The sequence below is a fragment of the Pogona vitticeps genome, chromosome 7, assembly GCF_051106095.1.
Source record: "Pogona vitticeps strain Pit_001003342236 chromosome 7, PviZW2.1, whole genome shotgun sequence".
Lineage (NCBI taxonomy): Eukaryota > Metazoa > Chordata > Lepidosauria > Squamata > Agamidae > Pogona > Pogona vitticeps.
In genome coordinates this window covers 28847639-28871903 of record NC_135789.1, presented here as the reverse complement: position 1 = coordinate 28871903, position 24265 = coordinate 28847639, and the positions used below count along the sequence as shown (strand labels likewise).

Sequence of the window (24265 nt, the reverse complement as noted above, 5' to 3'; positions counted from 1 at the left end):
TCTAAGGCACTGATACAGCCCAGATTTAGTCATTCCACCAGCACTGTCTTCACTTTTGACGCCAGCTGGCCCGTACACATGCAAAAGGCACTAAACGCCTTCTTTGTTCTAAACACAGCACACGAAATGCTTCCTAAATCATTGCTCATGGCTGTGTTTCCCCCCCCCAACTCCCCATTTGAATTCATTTTTTTTTTAAAAAAGGCACATGGCGAATGAAATGATGTGCTTACAAAAAAAAACAATAAAAGAGAAATAATAAGAGATCTCCTGATGTTATATATACAGAGATGAAACATTGCACTTAATTTTCTATACATCCATTTGACAACATTCATTTTCTTTAATATAAATCTCTGCCGAGAGGCCAGGAGAACAGGTCAGGAGCCAAAAAAAAAAAAAAAAAAACGAGTTTCTCTATTCACAGTTCCGTTGGCTCCGTTGGAGAGCACAGGCGGCTGGGTTTGGTGGTTTTTGTTTTTTTTTTTCAACCTGAAGTAACAGTTCCAATTCTTTCTCTCTCTTGCTCTCCTTCCAGTCCATTTTGGTAGACAAATGTAACTTTATAAATATGATTGATCTTCTGTTTCGTACGCTTTCCAAACTCCTTCGTAGTTCGGTCGACTTTTTTGTCGTTGTTGTTGTTGTTCTTTCAGAAATCAATGCCCTTAGGAAGGAAAATACTTTTGAAGTCCTACAAAAGTCTTGCAAAATACTGTGGGGCAATGCCCTGTCTTTTAGAGACCGGCCTCATGCAGACACCTTTCTTTGCTCCCGTCAGGACAGGCCACCAAAAGGTGTCGTCTTTGAAACTTCCGGCCCTCTCTCTCTCTGTCTCTTCCTTTCACACAATGCTGAACACGCTGTCGGCTAGGGCAGCTTCTGCCCCCGGAGACTCCGTAGTTAGTAGTCACTGGCAGAAGGAGGTGGGAAAAAAAATATTTCCGGTCGGTCAACGCAAAGGAAGTGAGTTGAGGATCATCACCAAGCTTGTAATGGACACTAAGGGAAAACGGTAAAGAAAGAGAGAAAGATGCAGAGGTTAGAAGTCATACACGAAGCACTACTGGGGGGGGGGGGGAGCATCACCACTGGGAGAGAGAAAAAATTTGATCCCAGCTCCTACACGTAGGAGAGGACACTATAAAATTGGAACAGGGAGGGAAACGTGTCTGGGAAATTCTCAAGGGATTTCTGGATAACTTTGGACTGTAATTGATTAGCAGTTCCTACCGCCTGATGCAAAATGATGGAAGAGCCCGGCCTCTGTAAGGTCTTTTCGGTCCAGCTGGTAGGGCTACTTCCTTGGGGGGGGCAGGCTGGAGCGATTCTCTGGCAGGCAGGAGGGTCACTTTAAGGGGAGAGTGCTCCCTGCAAAGCGATCCGGTCCAGTGCCACTGGATGCAAGCCTTTCCAGCCATCGGATGCTCCCCTTCGCGGCTGGGAACAGAACAGAGAGAGGATGCTTCCAGACCCCAAGGCCGTGGAACTACTGGTTCCAAGACATCGTTCAACTTTTTCATGTTATTCCCTGCATCAGATGTTACAGTGGGAAGAAATAAAGACAGAATCAACGGCAAGGAACTAGGGGCAAGTTGCTGCCTCCTGGGGATGATCCCTACCAAAAAAAAAGACGGTGGGCTTTTTTAAACACATACACCCCTGATGCTCAAGCCCTCCTCGGCTCCCCCAGAACAACCACGCAAGCAACGTCTTGCCCGAGGTCTGATTCAGAGAATGCTTCCTGAATCGAGGCAGGCCTGTTTCAACAAGCAAGCTTCAAAGTCAACTGGAGGGCAGGATGGGAGCCACCCATCCATCAAGGGCCACGTTAGGGTTCAGCGGGTGGCAGATGAATCGATAGAACTTTTTGAAGGAAATGGTCTTTTTTGGGACACACTTGATCGCTTGACTGATGGAGGCTGGTGGGCCGGCGGTTTCCCCCTTGCCTGCTAGGAAGGGTGGGAACCCGGCATCAGTGGTGGAGCTGGAGGGGGACGTTTCTCCACTCAGATCCAGGGGGGAAGGAGTCTTCCCCTGTTAGGGCCCTCATGCTCAGAGCCAAGAACTCCACCACCAGCGATGCTCACCTGCCCAGGCAACCAAGCTATGCAGAAGGATGAAAATCAGTCCACGGGAAAAGTTATTTTTTGGAATACGGTATTCCGAAGGGCAAAGTGGCAGATTCTAGCGGTTGTAGGTTTAAAAAAAGTAACTTTCCTAAGCCCCAGCAGACTGAAGAGTTCCACACCTGAGCCCCCGTTAGAGGTGCATCAGGTCCCTCTCTCCCAACTTTGAAGAGGATGATGTTAAAGGCCAAAACCCTTCCAAGAAGCGTTGAAGGACAACCTCTTTTCAGTTAACTTGTCTTTCTGGTCCTTGACCCATCATTTGGGTTTTTAATTACTTTGTTTGCTTTATTTTGTGAGTGTGAGCGTTGCTTTGATTTTTGGGTTGATGGGTTATCTTCTTCACTGTAAACTGCCCAGAGAGAGCAGCGTTTTGCACAAAGATGGGCAGTACGCAAATACTCTAAATAAATGAATAAACAAAGAAACAAACAAATAAATAAATGCAAACGGTGATTGAAGAGGGTCAGCCCAAGAACAAAATGGTTTCTGCCTTTTCTTTCACTCCGTAGATAGAAGCCAACTGGAATGATAGTTGGATGCGAAGTCTAGTGTTGCCACTGGGACAATATCCTCCATCACACCTGGGGACACCAGGCAGGCTGAAGTGTAGGTCACCTCCTGCCTTTCTGTAACAATGCTGGAATTACAGGTGGAAAGCAAGCTAAGGAGGCCCTAAATTAAATGTGCAATTTTAATGCTCCGCCCATCAGAGGTGGGCTCCACCCTTCAGAGCCAAACTAGACTCCCCTTGGCTACCCAGAGGAGTTACTCGATGAACAGATTCTTTCCGGGTATTCGTGGGTGTCCCCAGGATGATCAGAGAAGGCACAGACGGCAGCTTTGGGGAGAATGCCCGCCCTTGAAAACTGCCCCCCCGGCGTCTCCCCACAAACTCCACAGCCCTCTGAGCCCATTCCAGGAAGCGTTCCTCGTGTCTGAAAATCCAGCCTCTCTCGTTCCAGACATTCTTGAACCTGGCCCATAACTATTCCTTTTCTGGCGCACTCTAAGGCGAGAGGGTGCCGGGGAGGGGGGGGAGAGAAAGGGGAAGGGGGAAGTCAAACAAACCACAAACGCTTATCTCTGTAGAAGTTCAAGGCTTTCTCTCCTAACTATCTACCAATCAATAAGAGGCCGCAGAGTTCCCACAGTCTGCAAAGCTACCTTTGGAAAACGGGGAGGGCCCGCAGAGGAAGGAAAAAAGGTCCTTTTGTCTGCTCCGGAATGATTTTTTCATCACCGACAACACCGTGGTAGGTTTTCGCAAGAAAGGCAAGGAAGCCTTCGTCGACATATATTGTTTTAAAATAAGTGTTGTGGGAGTTATTATGATGTTTTTTTTTTACAGATTAAACTATGAATTTCCATTAAGTCTGACGGTGCTTTGTCCTCATTTAACTTTTAGAACATTTACTTACAGACTGGCTTCCTTTCTAAAGGAACCTAATCATTATCAATGTGAAACAGATTTCACTGATCCCCCAAGATCTAGGCTTTTCTGTGAAGCCTTTAACTCAACTCCTCAGTACTTTCCATCCTATGGACGATCTAGACTACTGGCATAGATAATGGACTATTTGGTATGAAGCTTGTTCAGCCTCTGAGGCACCAGCTCCTCTCCTGACCCACCGATCATAATCGGCTGGCTTTATTAGGTCTCAAGAGGTCCTGGCCAATTAGGCAGTTCCCAGATTTTGCCTCCTGCACCTTCCAAAATGGACACCAGAATTCTCACTATCAGACCTGATGATATGCTGAGCACCTTTCCAAAAGAAGTGCTCCCTCAACTGGTGAAAAATGTCTGTTTATCGCAGCATGTACATACTTTCCCTCATCTGTGCATCTTGCATTTAGCATGCTCAGTTTGTGATTGGTAACTGGAAAGAAAACACAGGCCTAATTTCCAAATGTGATTGCAGAAATATGTATCAATGAGGTAACCTCCTTGTGGAAGAGAAAGCATATTAAGGGCTAATCACAAGGAATACACACTCCGATTAACTTCTAGTTTGACCTACATTAATTCAGGAGTTCAGAGTCACGTGTCTTGAGTAAACTGTTAGAACGCCAGCTTAGAGAAAGGTATATTTTGAACCCATGGCTTAGTTTGCTGGATCCATTTCTGCAAACAGGATAGAGTTCATCATTTACCTGTTTACTGGAAGACATATTGGTTAATGAACTGATGCTGCTGGTATCCGTGACCACCATGGCTGAAGGGAACCGGGATGTGTGGGAATACTGAGGAGGTTCTTGCTTGTGCGCATACACTGTGGAGGGAAACAACAACAGTCATATTCGCCTATGGTGTGAGGAGGAAAGGAGCTGCCATCTTGGAAGACAACCAAAAATTACTCCCTCACAAGAAAGTTCTCTTCATGCCTCTTGAAGCAAGATAGTCGTTTCTAGAACCTTTTGGAGGAAGGGAAGCAAGCCATGGGTGGGATTAACTGACAGTCAAGGACAGCTGAAAAATATATAGGTGATACTTCTCAAAAAGACCCAGTGAACACATTCTCTCCCCTCCTCCTCCTCCTCCTTCAAAACCTATCTCACCTGTATGGTCAGTGAATAAAACCCACACAATCTTAAGCCCAATTCAGCAGGATTTACACATAAGGTAAAGGTTCACCTTGACATTTAGTCCAGTCGTGTCCGACTCTAGGCAGTGGTGCTCATCCCCATCTCCAAGCCCTAGAGCCAGTGTTTGTCCATAGACAGTTTCCGTGGTCATGTGGCCAGCGTGACTAGACACTGAACGCTGTTACCTTCCCACCAAGGTGGTACCTATTTATTTATTTATTTATTTGATTTATACCCACCCATCTGGTCTAAAAGACCACTCTTTTATTTATTTATCTACTCGCATTTAGATGCTTTCAAACTGCTAGGTTGGCAGGAGCTGGGACAAGCGATGGGAGCTCCCTCCGTCGCGTGGATTCGATCTTACGACTGCTGGTCTTCTGACCTTGCAGCACAGAGGCTTCTGTGGTTTAACCCACAGCGCCACCACATCCCACAATAAAGGCCACAGTAAACCTAGTTTTCAGGTACTGTAGTAGCAACTGCACTTCTTGTTTGTCTCACTATGGAATATGCACAAGGATCGTGTCTCACTTCAGGATTCTAGCATGAATTGTAGAGGACTCTAACTCCCATATCCTCAGCTACAGACTCCATTCGGACCCACCATGCCTACCATTTCTATGTGCAAAAGAGTGGCCCTTTAACATCAATCTTTCTTCTGCAATATAAAGCGTGTCGGAGACAGGGTGGGTCCAGCTGGGATGCCCAATTTTTGCCTCCCTCTCCTATTACAAGTGGTTGGCAGTGATGTAAGCTACATAAAAAGGCCCCCACAAAATACAAGTTGAGGCGCGACCTCCAAACGTGACCCACGAGACGTTCTAGGTGCCAGAAACATTAATCATGGTATCAAAAAAGTATATAGCACTCAGGGAGTTTTACGAACAGCAAGTGGTTTCGGCTTGTCTCCTGCTACGGCTTTCGTGCTTTAGAATAGGGAAGTTTTAGAAGACAGCGCTGTGCTAGTCTGTGCAAGTGTATCAGGCAAAAACAAAAGAAAAATAAAATAGAAGACAAAAATGTTGCGGCTCCTTAAAGACTAACCACTGCATTTTAACGTGAGCTTTGTGGATGAATGTCACATTAAAATATAGTGGTTAGCCTTTACGGTGCCACAGCGTTTTGCTCTTCTTTGTTTTTTATTTCTCTTTTGTTTTTGCCCGATAGGATGTCTTCTGTTGCACTGGCTACCTTGGAATCTTGCACCTGTTTTTCACACCCCTACCAGCATGTCCAGAATCTTATCCTGCGACCCAGCAGTGATTTTTAGACTGGATCCTGAGAAATCAAAAACCTGACAATGAAGAGAGAAAGAGCTATACACGATGATTCAGATGTCTGCAGTAACTGCTCTTCCCAGCGATACAAGCACACACCCCGCCTAAGTTCGCCTCTGCCCCTCTGCAAATACCTGACAAGATCCTTACTGTGTGAATTCTGCAGCTGGGTCACTGTTGCCATGAAGGGTTGCTGCGCCATCGGGTTGGGGGACGGCTGCATGAGAGGCTGCTGGTGGGGGCTGTGGAGCTGCTGGGAGAACTGGACGGGCTGGAGGGCGGCCAGGCTGCTGGCCACACTGTTGATGACGGGGACGGTCTGTGCTTGGGAGCTGTTTAAGCCTGATTGAGGAAAGATAAGAAGGGACCAATTAGGGACATGCCTTACAGGGATTCCGGGGGTAAGACTTAGAGCCTTTGGGGGTCCCTTCTAAGGCTGACAGCACCCCATGCAAATGGAAGCTAGTTTTCATCGCAAAGCAAAAGAGCTTGGTTGCTACTGCTCTCGGAATCCTAGAATCATGGAGTGGGAAGGGGGCCTCTAAGGTCATTGAGTCCAACCCCCTGCTCAAGGCAAGAATCCAAATCAAAGCAGATTTAACAGGTGGTTCTCTAAGTTTCTCTTGATAACCTCTAGCGTTGGAGCATTCACCCTCCCCAAGGCCACTGGTTCCATTGCCGTACTGCTCTAACTGCTGATAAGTTTTTCATGATGTTCGGCCAAAATCTGGCTTCCTGTAACTTGAGCCCATTGTTGCGTGTCCTGCGTTCTGGGATGATCCAGAACAAACCCCTGCTCCTCCTCTGTATGACTACCTTTCAAGTCTTTGAAAAGTCCGGTCCTATCTCCCTTCAGTTTTCTTTTCCCAAGGTTAAATATGCCTAGTGTTTTCAATCTTTCCTCATAGGGCTTGGAAAGACTTTTCAAACACAAGGCTAATTTTCTAACGCTTGCAATTTATTATTATTAATTTTGCTTGTTTGTTTTCCAGGTATATGAGTCGGGGTCCCCCCTCCCCCCCCAATCTGGGCAATGTACAGTTTCTGGGAACTCAATTGACAACAAATAACAGGAAATAATTAAAAAAAAAAAAGAATAACAAGCCCAAACCACAGCAAAGAACTTCAGAGCAGAGGTGGGAGAACAGCAGCCACCCAGATGTTCTGGATGTGGACCTCAACTCCTGGAAGGCCTAGACAAGCCGGTCAGCGGCCAGTGACTTTGGGAGGCAGCACGTCTGAAAGGCTGAGGATCCCCACCTTCCTTTATAGGATTAAAAAGGTCTTCACCTGTCACCCTTATAATTTCTTTTATTGATATCCTTCCACCCTTGCCCAAACTAGGCACTGAGATAAAGGTTGTAGCTTTCATTTGGAAAACCTCTGGGCTCTGATGTGGGAGAAAGTTCCCTTTCGTTTAAAAAAAAAGGAAGGAAGGAAGGAAGGAAGGAAGGAAGGAAGGAAGGAAGGAAGGAAGGAAGGAAGGAAGGAAGGAAGGAAGGAAGGAAGGTTGACCTCCTTCCCAGCTTTCAGTGGGAGAACATTAGGAAACTGCAGCTTCTTTTCCAAGGACTCCCATTTGCCTCTCTGCCCCCTTTGGCCCAGCATTGGCCTTGTCTAGTTGCCCGCAGGGTAAGAGAAGGTGGGAATGTTGGGCCAGTTCCTTGGCCCTTTTCTTACATCCCTCCAATTCCAGCTGAAAGCCTATTTTTTTTCTCCTAAGAAGCCATTGCTCCAATCCCTTGGGCCTTGGAGTCCCCAGATGTTCTTGGAATAGACCTCCCAGAAATCCTGGCCACCACAGCTTGTTCTCTTCAGCTATTGCATACTTATTGTATGAGAGAAGGAAGGAAGGAAGGAACAGGGGAAGGAACAGGGGAAGGAACAGGGGAAGGAAGGAACAGGGGAAGGAAGGAACAGGGGAAGGAACAGGGGAAGGAAGGAACAGGGGAAGGAACAGGGGAAGGAAGGAATGGGGAAGGAAGGGAGGGAGGGAGGAAGAGGGGAAGGAAAGAAGGAACAGATAGAGAGAGAGATGGCAGAAAAATGAATTGAAAGTGTTAAGAGGAGAGCACTTACTTTGCGTGATAGCCATGACTCCCGACAATGGTGTCATGATGAGGTTTTGCGATTGCTGTGCATTATGATGAGAGAAGCTGTGGATATTAGTGAGAGTGCTGACTGGGGGGAGCCCGCCTCCCGAAACCGTAATCTGCCAAGAAAAGGAAGAATAGATAATTTGTCAGTAGAATTCACGACCGATCTTGCATTTCGCTTGCAATGCTGGTGTTCTTTCTGTTTGTTGGTTTAGACGGCTCCACTGGCCCACATTTGTAGGAAGAAACCAACTATATGTGTGGCCGTGGGCTTGGTTAATGCCAGATTTTAATGCTGCAAACATTTTGCAGGATATTTGTCTCCCTGGGAATCAGGAGTCTCATGAAAATAAAGGCAAAGTAAATATATATTTTAATATCCATATAGTAAGATTGAACACCAAGTTTGGCAATACTCTGCCTTTGTCAAAAACCCATTTAGCTTCCCTCGCTTCTCGGAGACAGAATATTGTGAATCAAACTGTTCGCCAGACCTAGGAAAGACCCATTAAATCAGTGAGAACATGGTTCGCCAACACTTGAGTAAATTCCACTGATTCAGTGGGTCTATTCTGGTTGGCATTAAATCACGTGGTTTGAACAAGTCTTTCTAAATTTGCCTCAGATTTGGTGTTAGGTGAAACCCCGGCTAGCACTTTTGAAAGCTTTTATAGTATTTCCTTCCGCCCACAAGTGATTTTGGCTAACCTTGTCTCAAAATCCTTCTAACTTCCTCGAAATTTTCTACACTGCCAAAGGTGCCTTTGGCAGTGGTGGGAAAATAGTTCCCTGAGAATCTGTTTTCTTAAGCCCTGCCACATGGTCATGACTGTGAGGTGGTCGGAAAATGGCTTTCTGGATGGAACGCCAGGCTGTCTCAGACAAGAGCTAGGCATCCATGCCAAGGCAAAGCGAGAGGCCATAAAAATCACTCAGCGTGACATGAATCAGTCAAGCCAGGCCAAGAAAAATAACCCCACAAGAGGCATTTCTGGAATATTCTCCCTCTTCTGCCTCTGAAGCCTGGCATTGGGAAGAACTGTACCCAGAACTGAGTAACAAAGGGGTCAAGAGGGGAAGACCCCAGACCGGACCGCTTTCAAGCTGTTATCTCCAATGCCTGCTTCCGGGGGCAAGCGTGATCGGTCCGGCCGTCTCAAGAAATGGCAAAGGCCTCTGGGCTCCACTGAAAGGTACATGGCATTGACCGCTGACTTATTGTGGGCATCTAGGAAGATGGAAATCCATCGAGGGGGGCTCTCCCCTTCTCCAGCAGCCCCATTGCTGAACCTTCCAGCAGAATCAAATTAAAGAACGAAGGAGTTGCTGCTTTATCGTGAGGCTCCGCTTCTGAAGCCAAAGGTGGCTGCCTCACTGCGCCCAACATAGGGCCAGCCCTGCAATGCGGCCCTGCTCTTTGTCCTGACGGGCCTATTGAATGCACCCAGGAAATGGGCCCGCTTGCGGGTCACACCGAGAGCGCAGGCAATACGCTCATTTCGACACACACTGAGAGAGAAATCAGTAACATAAGTTCTAGCTGTCTTTCGGAGATGTCTGTACATGGTGAGGGATCTAAGGGAGGCTTGTTGCCGACCCGGCTGCCTTGAGGCTCCTTTTTTGGCACCGGGTGGCTTTCTCCCACTTGAATTGCCTACTATGCCCTGCCATGATGCCGCACCATTGAGGGAGGCAAACACACTTTAGGAAAGTCGGGGGAGTTTTTTGGACCAGGGCTCCTAGAATCTCCCAGTCAAGTAAAGTCCCTAACCACACTGGCTCTGGAATTTTGTGAACTGCAGTTCCAAAAAAAGGAGGAACTTTTCCATGCACTGAGTAATTCCATCAACAACCACCTGATACTCATCAGAGGATATATATTGATATATTTTGAATGTATATAAAAAAGATGAGAAAAAAACCATCATCATCCCAGGGGCAGCCCTCAGTGGCCTTGTGGTCCATTCAGAGACCTGGGTCAAGAGCCCTGGAGCCGCCTGAACTCTTCCTCCCCAAGCAACGTCCGATGAGTTTCTCAGGAGCCATCGTCTCCACTAGAAACACACAAGAAAATCTACCACCGGCCCTATCGTTCGGCAGAGTGGAGCAGCTCGCTCCGACCGCAGTGTCGCAAAAGACTGGCAAACGGTTAGTCATTCCATTAATCATTACTTATTTAATTTGTTATTACTATGTTTTTGCTGCCTGAGAAGGGGCGTTGGGAGTATTTTTGACTCCTGAGTCACAACAGCTCAGCCGGCGATAGGTATGGCGCACCTTGACCTGGTTTTCCCACCTCGGACAAGAAAACTTTTTGGGCCAGTCCTGAAAGCTACTCACGTAAAGTAACTATGAATACTTCCGGCCTTATGCAGATCACAGGGAGAATAAACGCTTTCTCCTGCACGCAAAGCCTTTCCTTTTATCCTCAGACCAAAAAAGGAGACATTCCTTAAAAGGCAGGTCAACTGGGCTCAGCGCTCAGGACAACGAGCCATTTATAAAAAGCCGGAGCGGACGTACCAACACGTCTGAGCAAAGCGATAAGGACAAGGACAAGAAATATGAATTAATAAGGAAGGACAGGGAAGGTAAGTCTCCTGACCGGGAAAGAAGCCGACCCCACTGAGTCAACCTTGCGCCGCGTACCTAAACCCATCGCAATGGAACTCAGGTTGTGAGCAGCGTCTTAACCACAAGCACTGTGTCATGAGCCTCCATAAATGTAGTTGCATAAATTATGGTGGGCGAGTTGCTGTTAATTCACACATTTGTATTCCTCCTCGAGTGCCAGTCACACAACAAAAGGAACGAGTGCCCCAGTGTGGCAATTACTATCAATTTGCCATCCCCAATTTTTGTAACTGTACTTTTGTCTCTCTCCAATAGGATTCTGGCTTTTCTTGCAAGCACTTCCCTCCTCGTTAAAGATATATCTCTCCTTCTTGAAATAAGTGCACACAACAAACACCATCTCATGAGAAGAGAGGACTCCCCGGAAAAGACTCTGATGTTGGGAAAGTATGAAGGCAAGAGGAGAAGGGGACGACAGAGGACGAGATGGTTGGACAGGGTCATCGAAGCGACCAGCATGAATCTGACCCAACTCCGGGAGGCAGTGGAAGACAGGAGGGCCTGGCGTGCTCTGGTCCATGGGGTCACGAAGAGTCAGACACAACTTTTGTTATTTTCCAATTTCTTGTTAGTTGTTGTTGTTTAGTCATTAACAACAACTAACAAGAAATTGGAAAATAACAAAATAAACTAAAAGGTCACAAATCATTCACACTCCACTTTTCTAACAAGGAATGAGTAATATTACTGAGTTACTTGCCAAAAAGAGAAGGTCAGAAGCAAGTAATTCTTTACTTTCTGAAAATGGTCTTTTGAGATTCTGACTTGCTGTAAATGGGACTGATTCAGTAAGTTATGTAAGTCCTGTTGATTCAGTGGGTCTACTCTAGGAGGGAGGAACACTCATATGCAGGCAAAGATACCATGCCATGTAATTTTGAACGTACATTTCCCCCACCCCAACTAACAAGGAATCCAAAAATCTTGCTGAAAGAAATATAAAACATTGTGAAGCCGAGGGTGAATTAGGGAGGGCGTTTTTTTTTTTTAAATCAGTCGGAATGTTATTGGCCTGCAAAGAGCAAACAGCAATCCTCCCCGTCTGTCCCATTTCGGAGGGTGTTCAATCAATACACTGAGAATGGCCCTGTGTCACATTTATTGGCGTGCCTGAAAGCCTACGCTACTACCTGCTGGTTTGGCCGAGGCCAGGGAAAGGTAGGGTCAGAGCACCGGCATTTATGCTTGGGGTTTTTCTCTCCTGCCCTAACAAATGCTTCATTGTTTCATGCAGATCTTGGGCAGAAAAAGAAAGAGGGAGAGAAAAATAGCAGGGAAAAAAAAAGACGTCATGTTTGTTTTCCCTGCCTTATCTTATCGGCACCCGAGCGACGGCAGGACAGGTGTGGACTCACCATTTTACCATCCGGTGAGAGCAGGCTGTGGCTGGGGTCCAAACTGGCCGGAGAGACTTGCTGGAGGACAGCCTGGCTAGTAGTCACCATGGAGTTGTTGCCGTGATGGCTAATAGCGGAGGAAGAAGGGACTTCGTTGCTCCCCGTTTGGCTATAGCGGACACCTGGGGAGAAGACAAGAACAACAGCGATCGCAAGAGGGTTAATGATTTCAGAAATTTTTTTAATGCATGAGAGCTGGTGGTCAGGGCACTGGTTTGGGAGCACTAGGAGACTCGGGTTCAAATCTTGGCTCAGCTATGAAACTAACTGGGTGAGCTTGGACTCGTCGCTCATCCTCTCTTATCCTGACCTACCCTTCAGGGCTGTGGTGGGGATAAAAGTCTGGAGGAGGGTCGTGTAGGCTCCGTGGAGAAAAGGCTGAATATAAACATACTAAATAAAAGAGCAGCTGTCATTTCCACCAAACTGCTATTTGGTATCAAGAGCGGGCACCACATCCATGTATGGCCCATGTATCCCACTCTTTCTTTAAGGCATTCAAGGCAGCAGACATGGTCCTCCACCCTTTTAATCATCACAAACCCCCACCCCTTCCAAGTAAGATAGGATGAGAGACAGTGAGAAGGTCAACCAGCGACTTGTCATGGCAGAGCAGAGCCTTGGACCTTCATCTTCCCAGTCCTTGTTCAAATACTTCATACCCAAACAGCGATTACAGAGTTTTGATTTTTTTTTGTTAAATTCCTCTAGCTGTGCAGCAGAACAGAATAGTTTCCACTTCCCCCCCTTCCAGAGCAGTCCACTCTTTTTCTCATTCAGTCGGCACTTACAGTCTCAATAATTCGCCCTGAGATATTGTAAGAAGAAATAAAAGTTTTTCATTGCTTACAATTAAACAGATCAAAAACAGCAAAGTGACAGAACATGACTGCTCTCAGCAACAGGCCTCAACAGACTCAAGCAAGGAAAGGAAAGCTCTATAGAGAGGTGGGGTCCTCTTTGAATTCAGAGACAGGTGGGAATGATCAGCTGGGGCTGGACAGGTTGTCAATCCCCTCAGACCACAAACTTCCCTCCCAGCCGCACCTTCTCCAGGCGGCCTGGAAGGTTGTTAAAAACTCCAACAGCTTAATTACAGCATGTTGCAGAAGGCAATGTTCTGCCATCTGGTCAGCCAGCCAGGCCCTCCTGCATAGAAGAACTCCATGCCATTCCTCCTCCCTGATCCTTTTGATCAGTCACTATCATCTCTCTGCTCTGTGTCCACCTGGCTGCTTTGGGAGTTCCCTCCCCTCCTTCCAGGGTTGAAGTCATTTAAAAAAAAAAAACCTCTGAAAACTCTGGGACTCTCCCAACCTCACTGATACTTTCTTCTCCTGTGAGTGGATGATGCTGTTTTGGCTAGGAAAGCCTCCCCATCCTCACCTGAATGACATTAGAGACAATGGCCAGCAATGATTTGTTGAATCAGATGTAAAGCCTACAGTATTTAGCCCATCATCCAGTTTCCTAACAATGGCCAGTCAGCTGTTTTGAAGCCCAAGGTCTTTGTTTTCTTTCTTCCATCCCTGCACCAAGGCCAGTCACATATATCAGATATACTTTCCCTGAATAGGGAGGTTTCATTTATCTATTATGACTAATGGCCCCTGATGATCAGTCCCTCTGGAACATCACTGTGTAAGCTGATCCATTTGTGTGTGTGTCACGTAGGACTCTTTTTAGATGTTCTCTTAATAAAAGCAGATCCATTTTTGCCTAAAGATGACAGCACCAGACTAGAATCGAGGAGAACTGGGTTCGAATTCCCATTCAGTCACAAAGGACCCTAGGATGCCCTTGGACCAGTCGTCCATCGTCTATCTAACATATCTCACTTGGCTACTGTGCAGAAACAAGGGTGGGAGGATGGCTAATGTCCACCGAACCTCAAAGAAAGACCTGGGCGAACCATCATCCTGCATGTACAAAGGGCTTTTCTCTGAAGGGAAACAATGTTTTGTCTTTGAAGGACAAAAATGGACTTGAAGGTAAGCGTGAGCCGGTGCAGAATGCTTTTTCCCAAACAGGAATACAGAGAACGAGATTATACATCCTGCTGGGAGTGGCCTCTAAAGAGACTAAATTATGTCTGAATGGATGGAAAAGACTTATTTATTAAGCTTTTTCTCAATGACTGGCTACCCAAGAGTCGGGCTGTTTTTCCCTTGTTGGTTTGATTCCCCCCCTCCTTCCCTTCCAGTTTTACTGAGAAAGGTGGAAGGCAGCAGGAAAAGAGGAAGGACCAAATATGAGATAGATTGACCGACTCTCTCTAAAGGAAGCCACAGGCTTCAGTTTACAAGAGCCGAGCAGGGCATTTGAGGACAGGACATTTCGGAGAGCGCTCGTTCCTCGGATCGCCACGAGTCGGAAGCGACTCGACAGCACATAACCAGGATAACAACAACTTCCAAGTTTTATATTGTTTGTTTTTAACATGGTAAGCTGTTGGATCCTCTTGGAGAGAAAGGCAGGGTATATAAATATTTTCAACCGATAGATAATAAACAAATAAATGAACCAAAAAATATTCAAAAATGCAAATCCAAACTGCAATATGAAGATAAGAGTAGGTCTTAGACAAACCACATTCATTCCAGTCTGTAAAATGGGGAAAATAAAGCTGAAATTCGTCATCTTTATCCTTGACAAAGGTTACTGTGGCTCACCAGTCAAGTCCTCTCCGAACTTTGCAGGACAAAGCCATGTGCTGTAATGTTTTGTGTTGTGTGTATGTGTTTTTTTAAAATTGGTACACGTCTTTCACAATGAGTGAGGAAGGAGCTCCTCATAGCGGGGTCGTGAGCAAACAGCACGAGCCAGTGAGTCTCAAAAGAGACATTAGCCAGACAAACACCCAGACCCAGCCTCAAACAAAGTCGATATTCCACACGTTGAATGAAGTAGTTAAATGTGTGTGTTTTTTTAAGGCTGTGGTTTGCAGTGATCTTCAAAAACCAAGCCTTGTAGCTTTCAACAGCTAGGAAAAAATTAGAACCAAATAAAATCAGGTTTTGTGTTTTAAAAACAGTCAGTCACTGGCGTTCCAAGGTCTGCCGTTTGAGGTCCTGGCTGTATCAGAACTGCTCACGGATTTTTGGGGGGCTATCATTTTTAGTGTTTCCACCACCACCCCTTTAGGTAACTGATTCTCTTTTAAATGACTTTTAATTTAGTTGTGTGTCAATATTGTATTTAATTGAAAAATGTTTAAATATTAATAACATCTTCTGTTTTCATCTGTGCCTTTTAAGTTAAACTTTTCAGGATCTACTTTGAGTCCCAGTTTTGGGAGAAGAGGATAAATGAGCCAGTTAAAGAACTATCTAAATACAGTATAATGTAGGAAAAAATGCCTTCTTTTTGCCTGATTTTAATACATGTCTTGAGAAATTACCTACCGATTTTGTATATTTATTTTAATGCATTTATGGCTCTTCTGCTATCCCAACATTTATCTCTCTGGCTCTCATTTTCAGATAACTGGACTTCCTTTTATCATTATTTTCTGGAGGTTTCTGCCATTTAAGATGGAGTGGACTGTATGTTTACATCATTATGTTATCATTATGAATTTTAAAAGTTTTTTTAAAAAATATATCATTATTATTGCTTTAGTCAGTTGCTAGGTTTTCCCTTTCTTGTTATTTTCATTTCAAATAAAAGGCACAACAAAAGGCTCTTAGAATAAACAAAAAGTTACAAAATAATTATATAGCCTTAAGTGCTCCCTGATTGTCTAGGATCCCCTGCATGAGCAATCCAGGAACCATCATCTTCATTGTCGGTTGCCCTCATTTGACCTCATAGCATCCTTAAGACAAATCTGTGTGTCAAGTGTTGTTTTGGGACATCTCCCAGTTTACTCCATGAACTCCAGTTAAGAAAGACTTTAACCAGGTCCTTACATAAAATGTTAAGCTATGAGTAGTTCTGGAAGAGAAATAAGGAGGACAAAAATAGGGTATTGAAGCAGCTCATGGAAGCTCACGCTGAGCAAGAGCAAAATATATAAATCGGCAGCTCAGTGCAAGGGTATTTAATCTGAATAGTGCCTATGTGCCAATATAATTCAGTTTGCTGTTATGCAGGTTTAGTCACCTTTTCATTACAGAGTACAAATAAAGCAAAACGAAGATCCTGCCACCCAAAGCTGAGGGCTGGAAATGCAGATGTGCCCCCACGCTAGGCACACCTGTTCAGTTGTTACGTCCCTCCAAGTCACCTTTGCCCTTAAGCGTAGTTGTGCTTTTGTGGCAGGTCAATGCCCAAGCAGTGGTTGACTGCAGCCACGCACATCCAATGCGTTTCCGTGGCTTAGGAGGAATTTGAACCCAAGCCTCATGAGTCCTTAACCCTGGCCCACCATACCAGACTGGCTCTCAATAGATGTTCAGTAGACACCAGCAATTGTGGGAGGGAAACAGGGGCCACCTCCTGTTGAGTAGGTTCCCTAGGGAATGTGTGATGTCACTGATTGTAGACCTATTTAAATTAGCAAAAATAAACTGTCAAAACCTCCAGGGTCAACTGCCAGCTGCCTGAGATGCCATGCGGGAAACCCCACCAAGTGGATCGGAGATTATGAACAGAGGACTCCGTTTTTATCCACCCGGTTGGCTCAGAATTTGTTAGGAACCCCTCGGGATCACAGCTAGAAGCTGGGGGGAAAAAAAGCCATTGAAATGGGATCACCTGGGCAGGAACCCCCAAGATTGTACAAGAAGTATGAATGTTCTCCAACCTCTCTGAAGGGAACTTTCTCTGCATCTACCTCTACCTAAGAGCAAGCCTCAGCCTGTCCATCACCTCCTTTCTGCACAGTGTGGCCCACCAGGGTGGTCAAGAGACCACTGACTCCAAATTCCAGAGTGGGGAAATAAACAATGGGCAAACACAGATGGCTTTGTGTCTTGGGTGCAAGTTCTCCCAGAGGGACAAGGACAGAGGATCCAACGGTGTCTGCTCGGCTCATCTGGGTATTTGTTGACTCCTCTGATGGACCCTGGCCCTTTCTCATTACCTCAGCCTTTCAGCTCAGAAGACGGCGCTCAAACCCAGAACTTGCTGCACGCCAATTATGAGCTTTTGCCTCTAAGCTATGGTCCTTTCCCAAAACATGTCCTCCAGATGAGACTCAAATGCCACCTTACCCTCTCTTGCTCGCTGAGAGCTTTAGAAAGCATGCCTATGGCTACTGATTGCCTACCCAGGCGAGCCACGGGCTGCCCTACAACCAAGCGGCCTGGTAGATGTAGAAGGAAAAAAGAGGAAGGAGGGAGAGAGTCTGATATGTCCAGGGACACATCACACCAAAGCCCAAGACCAAGATCACCCTCATGATTTTGTTCCCAATCTCTACGTACGGTTATGAAAGCGGGTCAATAAAGAAAGCGGGCAGGGGGGGAAAAAGCAGATTTGTTTGAAATACGGCGCTGGAGAACAAGATCTGGCCTGAAAGATGTAAAACCGGGTGCTAGAGCAAATCAAAACTTAACTCTCTCTCTCTGGAGGCAAAAAGGACAAAACCGGGCACCTCATGAGCAGGCAGGATTCTCTGGAAAAAGACAATCATGCTGGGAAAGGCGGAAGGCAGCAGGAAAAGAGGAGGGCCCCCATATGAGATGGATTAATTCCCTAAAGGAAACCACAACACTGAGTTTGCAAGAGCTGAGAAGGGCTGTTAAGGACAAGGCATTTTGGGGACACGAACATAGGGACCCCGTAAGTCGGAGGCGGAAGCAACAACCGAAAAGGCTGATACGGGGGGGGGGTGTCTTCTTCAGTGCACATCAGCGCCCATAGAGACCCGACATTGCCAGCTCCGAAGAGCCAGGAGACCTTCTCCTGGAGAGACATCAGTGGCTCCCTCACTTTTCCCCCTGATAGCAGAAGAATGTCCTTTGACAAATGGCCCTTCGCCAGCACAAAGTGGACGTCCCGGACATGAACAGGGTAAACATTGCTCAACCCGAAGCGCTGTCACCCACATTCTTGGGCTGTATTCCTAACCTCATGCAAAGGGTGCCGGAGCCATTGGGACAGATCAGAAAATCTAAAAACATTGTTTGAACAATGGGTGGGAAGATAGTGTACGAACAAAGGGAGTGGAGCTCCGAGGGCCGAGGAATTGTTTTTCCTCCGCAAGAAACATAAATAAAACCCATTCCTTCACTTTCCGAAGCCGCACACAATTCACACCGACGCTGCAACTTTCGAAGTAAGAGTGAATGGTAAGCAACGTTGGCCAAAAGTTATCCTTTAAGAAAGAGACAATAAAGCACCATCCGGCATATAAGTTAAATAAATAAACAATAAATAAAATTTTCGCAAACGTATATTCCAATTACAGAAAGTCAAGCGTACTAAAATACTTTAAGTCTCTGGCCATTTCTGTACATCTTCTATTGTGTCTTCTAGGTTCCAGTGGGGGATCCTCTACTTTTTAAGCTGGTGCTGAGATTTGTCACTGGGCAAGCCAGTATGTTTTGAAAGGCAGTACAGACGGATTGTTCCTTTAGTTTTATTGCCACATGGGTTTTACGTGCAGCTGCATAAAGTTCTGTTGCCATATGTGTTTTACATGCAATTGCATGCAGTTTTGTCACCATGCACGTTTGACATGTAATTGCATATTTTACATGCCACGTCAGAGAGGGACGGGACATTATTCTGGAGCAAAAGCACCATATTGATTCCGGGATCCATTTTACAATTATTGCGTGGTATGTTTTTTTTTAAAAAACTGAGAATCTCCAATTCTCTTACTGTTGCCTTGGGGTAAATATATAGCAGGAAGGATATTGTCTGTGGTTTATGGAAAACTGGGCCAGTTGGTCATTGAAAACGACAGCCCTTTTATCTACCCCTTCCCTTGCCACAGCTTGAGACAGTCCCGGTGTAAAGAGATTCGATTCTCCCTCGGCCACGGCTCTCTTTAGCTCTCGGTGGCTCAAGCTGAGAGAAAGGCCGTCTATGAATGCCCTCTGGCCTGCGTGACTGTTGAGCTTCATAAAGAAGGCTTTACTAGACGGAATATAAAAGTCTGTTTATGGGACCCGGGCTATTGTTCTCGACACCAGGTTGCAGAGCCCCATGAAACGTCTTTATGAGCTCCTGTGTGGTGTGTTGTTGTTGTTGTTGTTTTTTAAAACTCTGCTTCCAGTTTCAACCTGTGCACGGAAAAATGGCTCCTCCCAACCAGGTGGGCTCCCATGATAACTTCCGCAAGTAGATTCTGCCTCACGCTGAGTTTCAAGCAGACGAAGGAAGAGTCACACAAGGAAATAGCGCCACAGTGATACAGCGTCACGGTGGCTGCCTGTAAGCCAGGAAGTCTTGGCCTCAAATTCTGCCCCAGCCACAAACTTAGAAGGGCCTTCAGCAAAACTTTCTCAAATCTAACTCCTGACTTTTCCAGTTTGTAAAAGCCCAGACCCCGCACTTTACAGAATGAGCCAGAAGGGCCCTCAAAGGTACCGGGGCTGGCTTGCCGCATTTCAGAAGTGAATATATGAGCACACTTGGCTTTTAAGATCCTCTGGGGAGGCCCTTCTTAAGTTCATCTGGTAAGGACATAAGAGAGGGACTTGTTAGTGGCTGCTCCCAGGTTTTGGAAGATGCCACCCCCCCCCCCCGAGAAGCCAGGTAGGGGCCACTTGCTCTTTTTTAAAAAGATGTCCTGGTGATAGGCAGATTTCAGATTAAGAAGCTTTTCAAAATGAGGTGCAGACACAAAGCCCAGTATGTCCCACACTTCTTCACAACCCGTCAAGAGAAAGCCAGAGCAGCAGTGGAAGAGCAAGGCGCATCCTGTAATAAGCTACCTCCTTTTGTTTGTCTTGAACTTACAGCCACCAACTTCACTGCGTGACCTTGAGTTCAAGGATGCTATAAGAAGCATAAAAAAATTATGGATTTCTCTATTCTTGCACTTGGAAAAGTTACCTGCTAGCACTAGATCGCCTAGAATCTTCCAGTTAGCACGACCACTGTGGTCAAGTTTCCAACCTGATGCAAACCATGCATAATTTTGTAAGTTTTGATCACCATGACCTATTGAAACTCAAAATAATTTTAATTCAATTGTATTTTCATCATTGGTTTAACTTTATTTTAGTGTGACAGCATTAAGACATCTCGCGTTTCAGTTCTGGGAGAGGGAAGCAGATTCATTAAATAAATGAATATTCTCCTTTTTAAAAAAAAACAAAAATTACCCTTCTAGATCAGCCAAAGGTCCTTGCCTGATCCATTTCCTTCTCTAAGGAAGGACAGGTTAGACCGAGAGGCCTGAGATGACAGATTGCCACTCAAAAAAGTTCCCCGAAAGTGTTAAATCTCCTTCTGCGGCAAAGCTGAGCGGTTTATGTCCATTATAAACCCGTTTATTGGGACGGCCCCTCCCCCCGCCCATTCGGAGGGGGCCATAAAGCTCTAATTATCCCCAATAAAACCAGAAGAGGTTCCTTAACAGCATGTTGGTCTGATACAACACAATAATGAGCAAGAAAGCGTAAAATAAAAGCTCGGATGGGCCTGCCTTTCCTTTTCGGTATTTGCACCCGGCATTCCCTCGGCTCTTTTCAGCACCCCTGCAATCCGGCTGCAAACGTGCAGACACAGGCAGACACACACACATATATCCTTCTCAAGCGCAAAGCAAATAAACAAACCACCAGGCAAAACAACAAAATCCAAAGGACTCTCTTGGAAAACTCTGAAAATGTAAGGCACGAACAGACAGGGAGGTATCAAAAAAAACCCAGGCACCTCTCCTGCCTTTCTTGGATCCTCTCTGGGGATCAACCAAGGCAAGATGACCCTGGTTGGGTTTACTTTGATGGGTTCCCCCTGCTTGAGGTGCAGAAAGAGAGGTCGATGCCAAGGAGGTTGGGGATCCCCACCGTGCTCCCTGGACTCGATGAGCCACAGGGTGCCTTCTAGCTCTGCATTTCTAAGAGGAGGATGACTGTCAACGCAAAGACGATCATCTCCCCTGGACTCCCTCTGGGTCATGGCCGCCCCCTCTGGATTCCTTTCACAGATGAAGCTCTGCCGTGTCTTATTGTTTTGAGGGCCTAAAAGCCACAGGGGTGACCCTTACTTGTGCCGTTATTATTGCCTCAACATGTCATCTCATCTTCACAGGGTAGGGAGGAACTCCCCCCCACACACCAAAAACAAGGATGTCAAGGAAGGACGCCTTATAGCTTCGCCTCACATGATGGCTTTCTAGGCTCAGGGGTTTTGCTGTGGCTCTTTCCTTGTTTCTCTTCTAGGGATGACCCTTTCTCCTGCCCAAAAACGCGTCCCCGACGGAGTCAGGACCAGCAACCCTCTCTCCCACGCCTGTAGATCCCACTGAGGAAGCAAAAAAGCATTCGTGAACCTTCTTTGGCTCTTTGCTAACAGCAGAGACGCCGCATCGGCAGCCCTACGTGGTATATCCGTTGGAAACAACAATAGCAGTAACAGTCAGCATTAGCTAGACTTCTTCCGATCATGACTGTGGCAGAACAGCTGTCGGGACCCTGCTTAACCAACACAGCCGTTCCTAGTCATTCATTGTCTCCTAGGTAGCTAGACATTCAGACCTGCATCAAGCAAGGCTCTGTTTCTGGATCCTCAGTTCCTCATCTGTAAAATTATAATTCTACTGATATCTTGAAAGTAGTAAATTAATCTATGTGCCTATGTACTTGACGCTTGTGGTACCACCGGTGGTCACCAGGGGGCAGACTTCCCTTATCAGGACATAGCTTTGCAGTCAATCAATACTGTACATTCTGAAGCCAGGAGGGCAATAACTTCGGGGACAGTGTTAATGCTGCCCTCTTTCTTCTCCCGTTGGACAGCTCCTCCATCCGGGGTGTGGAGATCTCTACCTTGGGGATTCTATGGGGCGTGCCATGATGTGTCTAGGGACCCCAGTGGCGTGGCTCTATTCAGACTGGGTACAGACAAGGTGTCCAACTCTTGACAGCTGCATAACTATCCGTTAAATCTTCAATCCATCAAACGAAGTGCTATTCAATTCACTGCTAAGCCCAATAGATTTGCTGGTTTCCCATTTAAACAAGTGCTGCTGTGCCCATATTTATTAGCAGATTCTGGAAGCATTTAACCCTCCCGAAAATGACTTTTCCATGTTTCTGACATAGATCTTACCTTGGCTTTTCCTGCCCTATTGAGAATGTCCAGAGGAAATTCTAACCTTGTGTTAAATACTTAAATAAGACAGAGTAATATTTCCTCTTTGACCCTAAACGCCCATGTGCTCCAATCCCTGCCATTGCAGTGAATGTAAAAAAAGAGAGGCATGCATCTCTTTGGGGCAGTGGGTGGGGGGGAAGCAAAGGGGCTGGGCAGAGCCCCCCCCCCCCCGACTGAGGCATGCTATTAGGCCATTAAAGAATTTAGGGCTCCAGACAGCCATACAAAAAACAGTGCAAGGACAGTTCAAATCTCAGCATGTGGAGCCATCATGGAGGTCAGCACATACAGCTGGCATGGGGAGCGTCTCTCTCCTCCCAAACACACACAAACACACACACACACACACACACCCCTCTCCTGCTTACATTTTGCAGGTGGGTGCATTAAAGCTGGGAGGTTAAACCTCCCACAGAGAGGGTTTTTTACGGCCATCGTTTCAGACTTTCAACCTTTCAGACCCTACGCACCTCCACCTGGTTTGCTCCCTCCCCTCCCTCCCTCCCTCCCTCGTGCGCGTGCCTGACATGAAAACCGGAAGATTCTGGGCCGCGTTTGTGAGCAAAAGCACAAAAGGGAGAGAAGGAAAAGGGCTTCTGGACCCCCATCACTTTTCACGAGGATCTAAGATGGCTCGGCCAATACCCGATCCCCTGTCCGTTTCTCTTCCACTCACCCATGAGGTCTGCTCCTTCCCATTTCTGCAACCGATGTGGTGTTTTTTTTTAAAAAACACACCAGAATTAATTAATTAGTTAGGTCATAAAAAATAAAAACAATAAAATGCACAAAAAGTCACATGACAAGGACCTTCTGCCGGAATCCATGAGCACGGGGGGGGGCAATTACACTGGATTCTCCCCCTTGTACGGCCTGTTGTCTTTTTCACAACTCATTGCACACACACTACTGCCACCGGTGTGAGACCTGTTGCAGGAGGAACAGGGGGCTGTGGGGATTACGGAATGGCTGCAGGTCTGTTCCACATTCCCCTGAGAGAAATCTACCCTTTTTATGGGTATTTTGGAGTTGAAAAACACAGCCTTAACGCCAACGCTAACCCAACCCGATCCGTTTTGTACACAGATCACCTTCTGAGACACCCACACACACACACACAATCTGCCTCTGAAAAGCCCCCAAGCAAGATCGAAGGGCAATCACCATCTTCCCTTATTGTCGGGTCTTTGCAACCATCGCTGCTCCTGATAGTACAACACGCTCTATAGCTTTCCTGCCTAGCACCAACTGATATACTTCACCACGGGTTTGTCTAATGCCTTAAAAACAAAAAAACCTAAAACAATTCAATTTGTTGAACGCCACAATCCCCAAAGCTTGGAAGAATAACTTTTTGGACTCCATCTCTCAGGCGGCATGGCCACTGGGAATTGTGGGAGTTGTAGTCTACCTAGTGATTCCAACTAGTCATGAGAAGAGAAGACTCCTTGAAAAAGACCTTGATGTTAGGAAAGTGTGAAGGCAAGAGGAGAAGGGGACGACAGAGGATGAGATGGTTGGACAAGGCCATCGAAGCAACCAACATGAATTTGACCCAACTCCGGGAGGCAGTGGAAGACAGGAGGGCCTGGCGTGCTCTGGTCCATGGGGTCACAAAGAGTCAGAAACGACTAAACGAGGACTGATTCCCTGCCTCTCCCAGCTCTAGAGATTGAATCATAGTCAATTCCATAAATCAACTGCAGACCACACACCAGTTATGGAGCCAAGACTGGAAGCTCAGTAATAGACTAACTTTTTATCTCAGTAGAAGACCGCTTCCCATTTTCCTAAAGAGCTGGTCAACCTTCTCTCTCTCTGTCTCTCTCTCTCTCTCTCTCTCTCTCTCGTTGACCAAGATTGGAGCCCTGCAATCTGACTCAGGCGCATAGTGATGGGTCCTGAGTTCCCGCAGATCCAAAATC

General features: G+C 46.3%; 1 protein-coding gene across 3 annotated transcripts in view; it reads right to left on the bottom strand.

The window, feature by feature from the left end:
• Positions 1–256: 256 nt before the first annotated feature.
• Positions 257–24265, bottom strand: part of HNF1B (HNF1 homeobox B) — a 46138-nt gene continuing 22129 nt past the window's right edge. For 2 of the 3 annotated variants that reach the window (XM_020786957.3, XM_020786956.3), the window contains exons 5-9: positions 12081–12244; positions 8075–8207; positions 6146–6337; positions 4284–4402; positions 257–1002 (exon numbers count right to left, since the gene is read on the bottom strand). In XM_020786957.3, the coding sequence (XP_020642616.3) occupies positions 982–1002; positions 4284–4402; positions 6146–6337; positions 8075–8207; positions 12081–12244 (629 nt within the window). In that variant the 3' untranslated portion in view covers positions 257–981. Of the gene's footprint in view, positions 1003–4283; positions 4403–6129; positions 6338–8074; positions 8208–12080; positions 12245–24265 lie in introns of all 3 variants that reach the window. The other variant, XM_072978495.2, reaches the window with a different exon arrangement.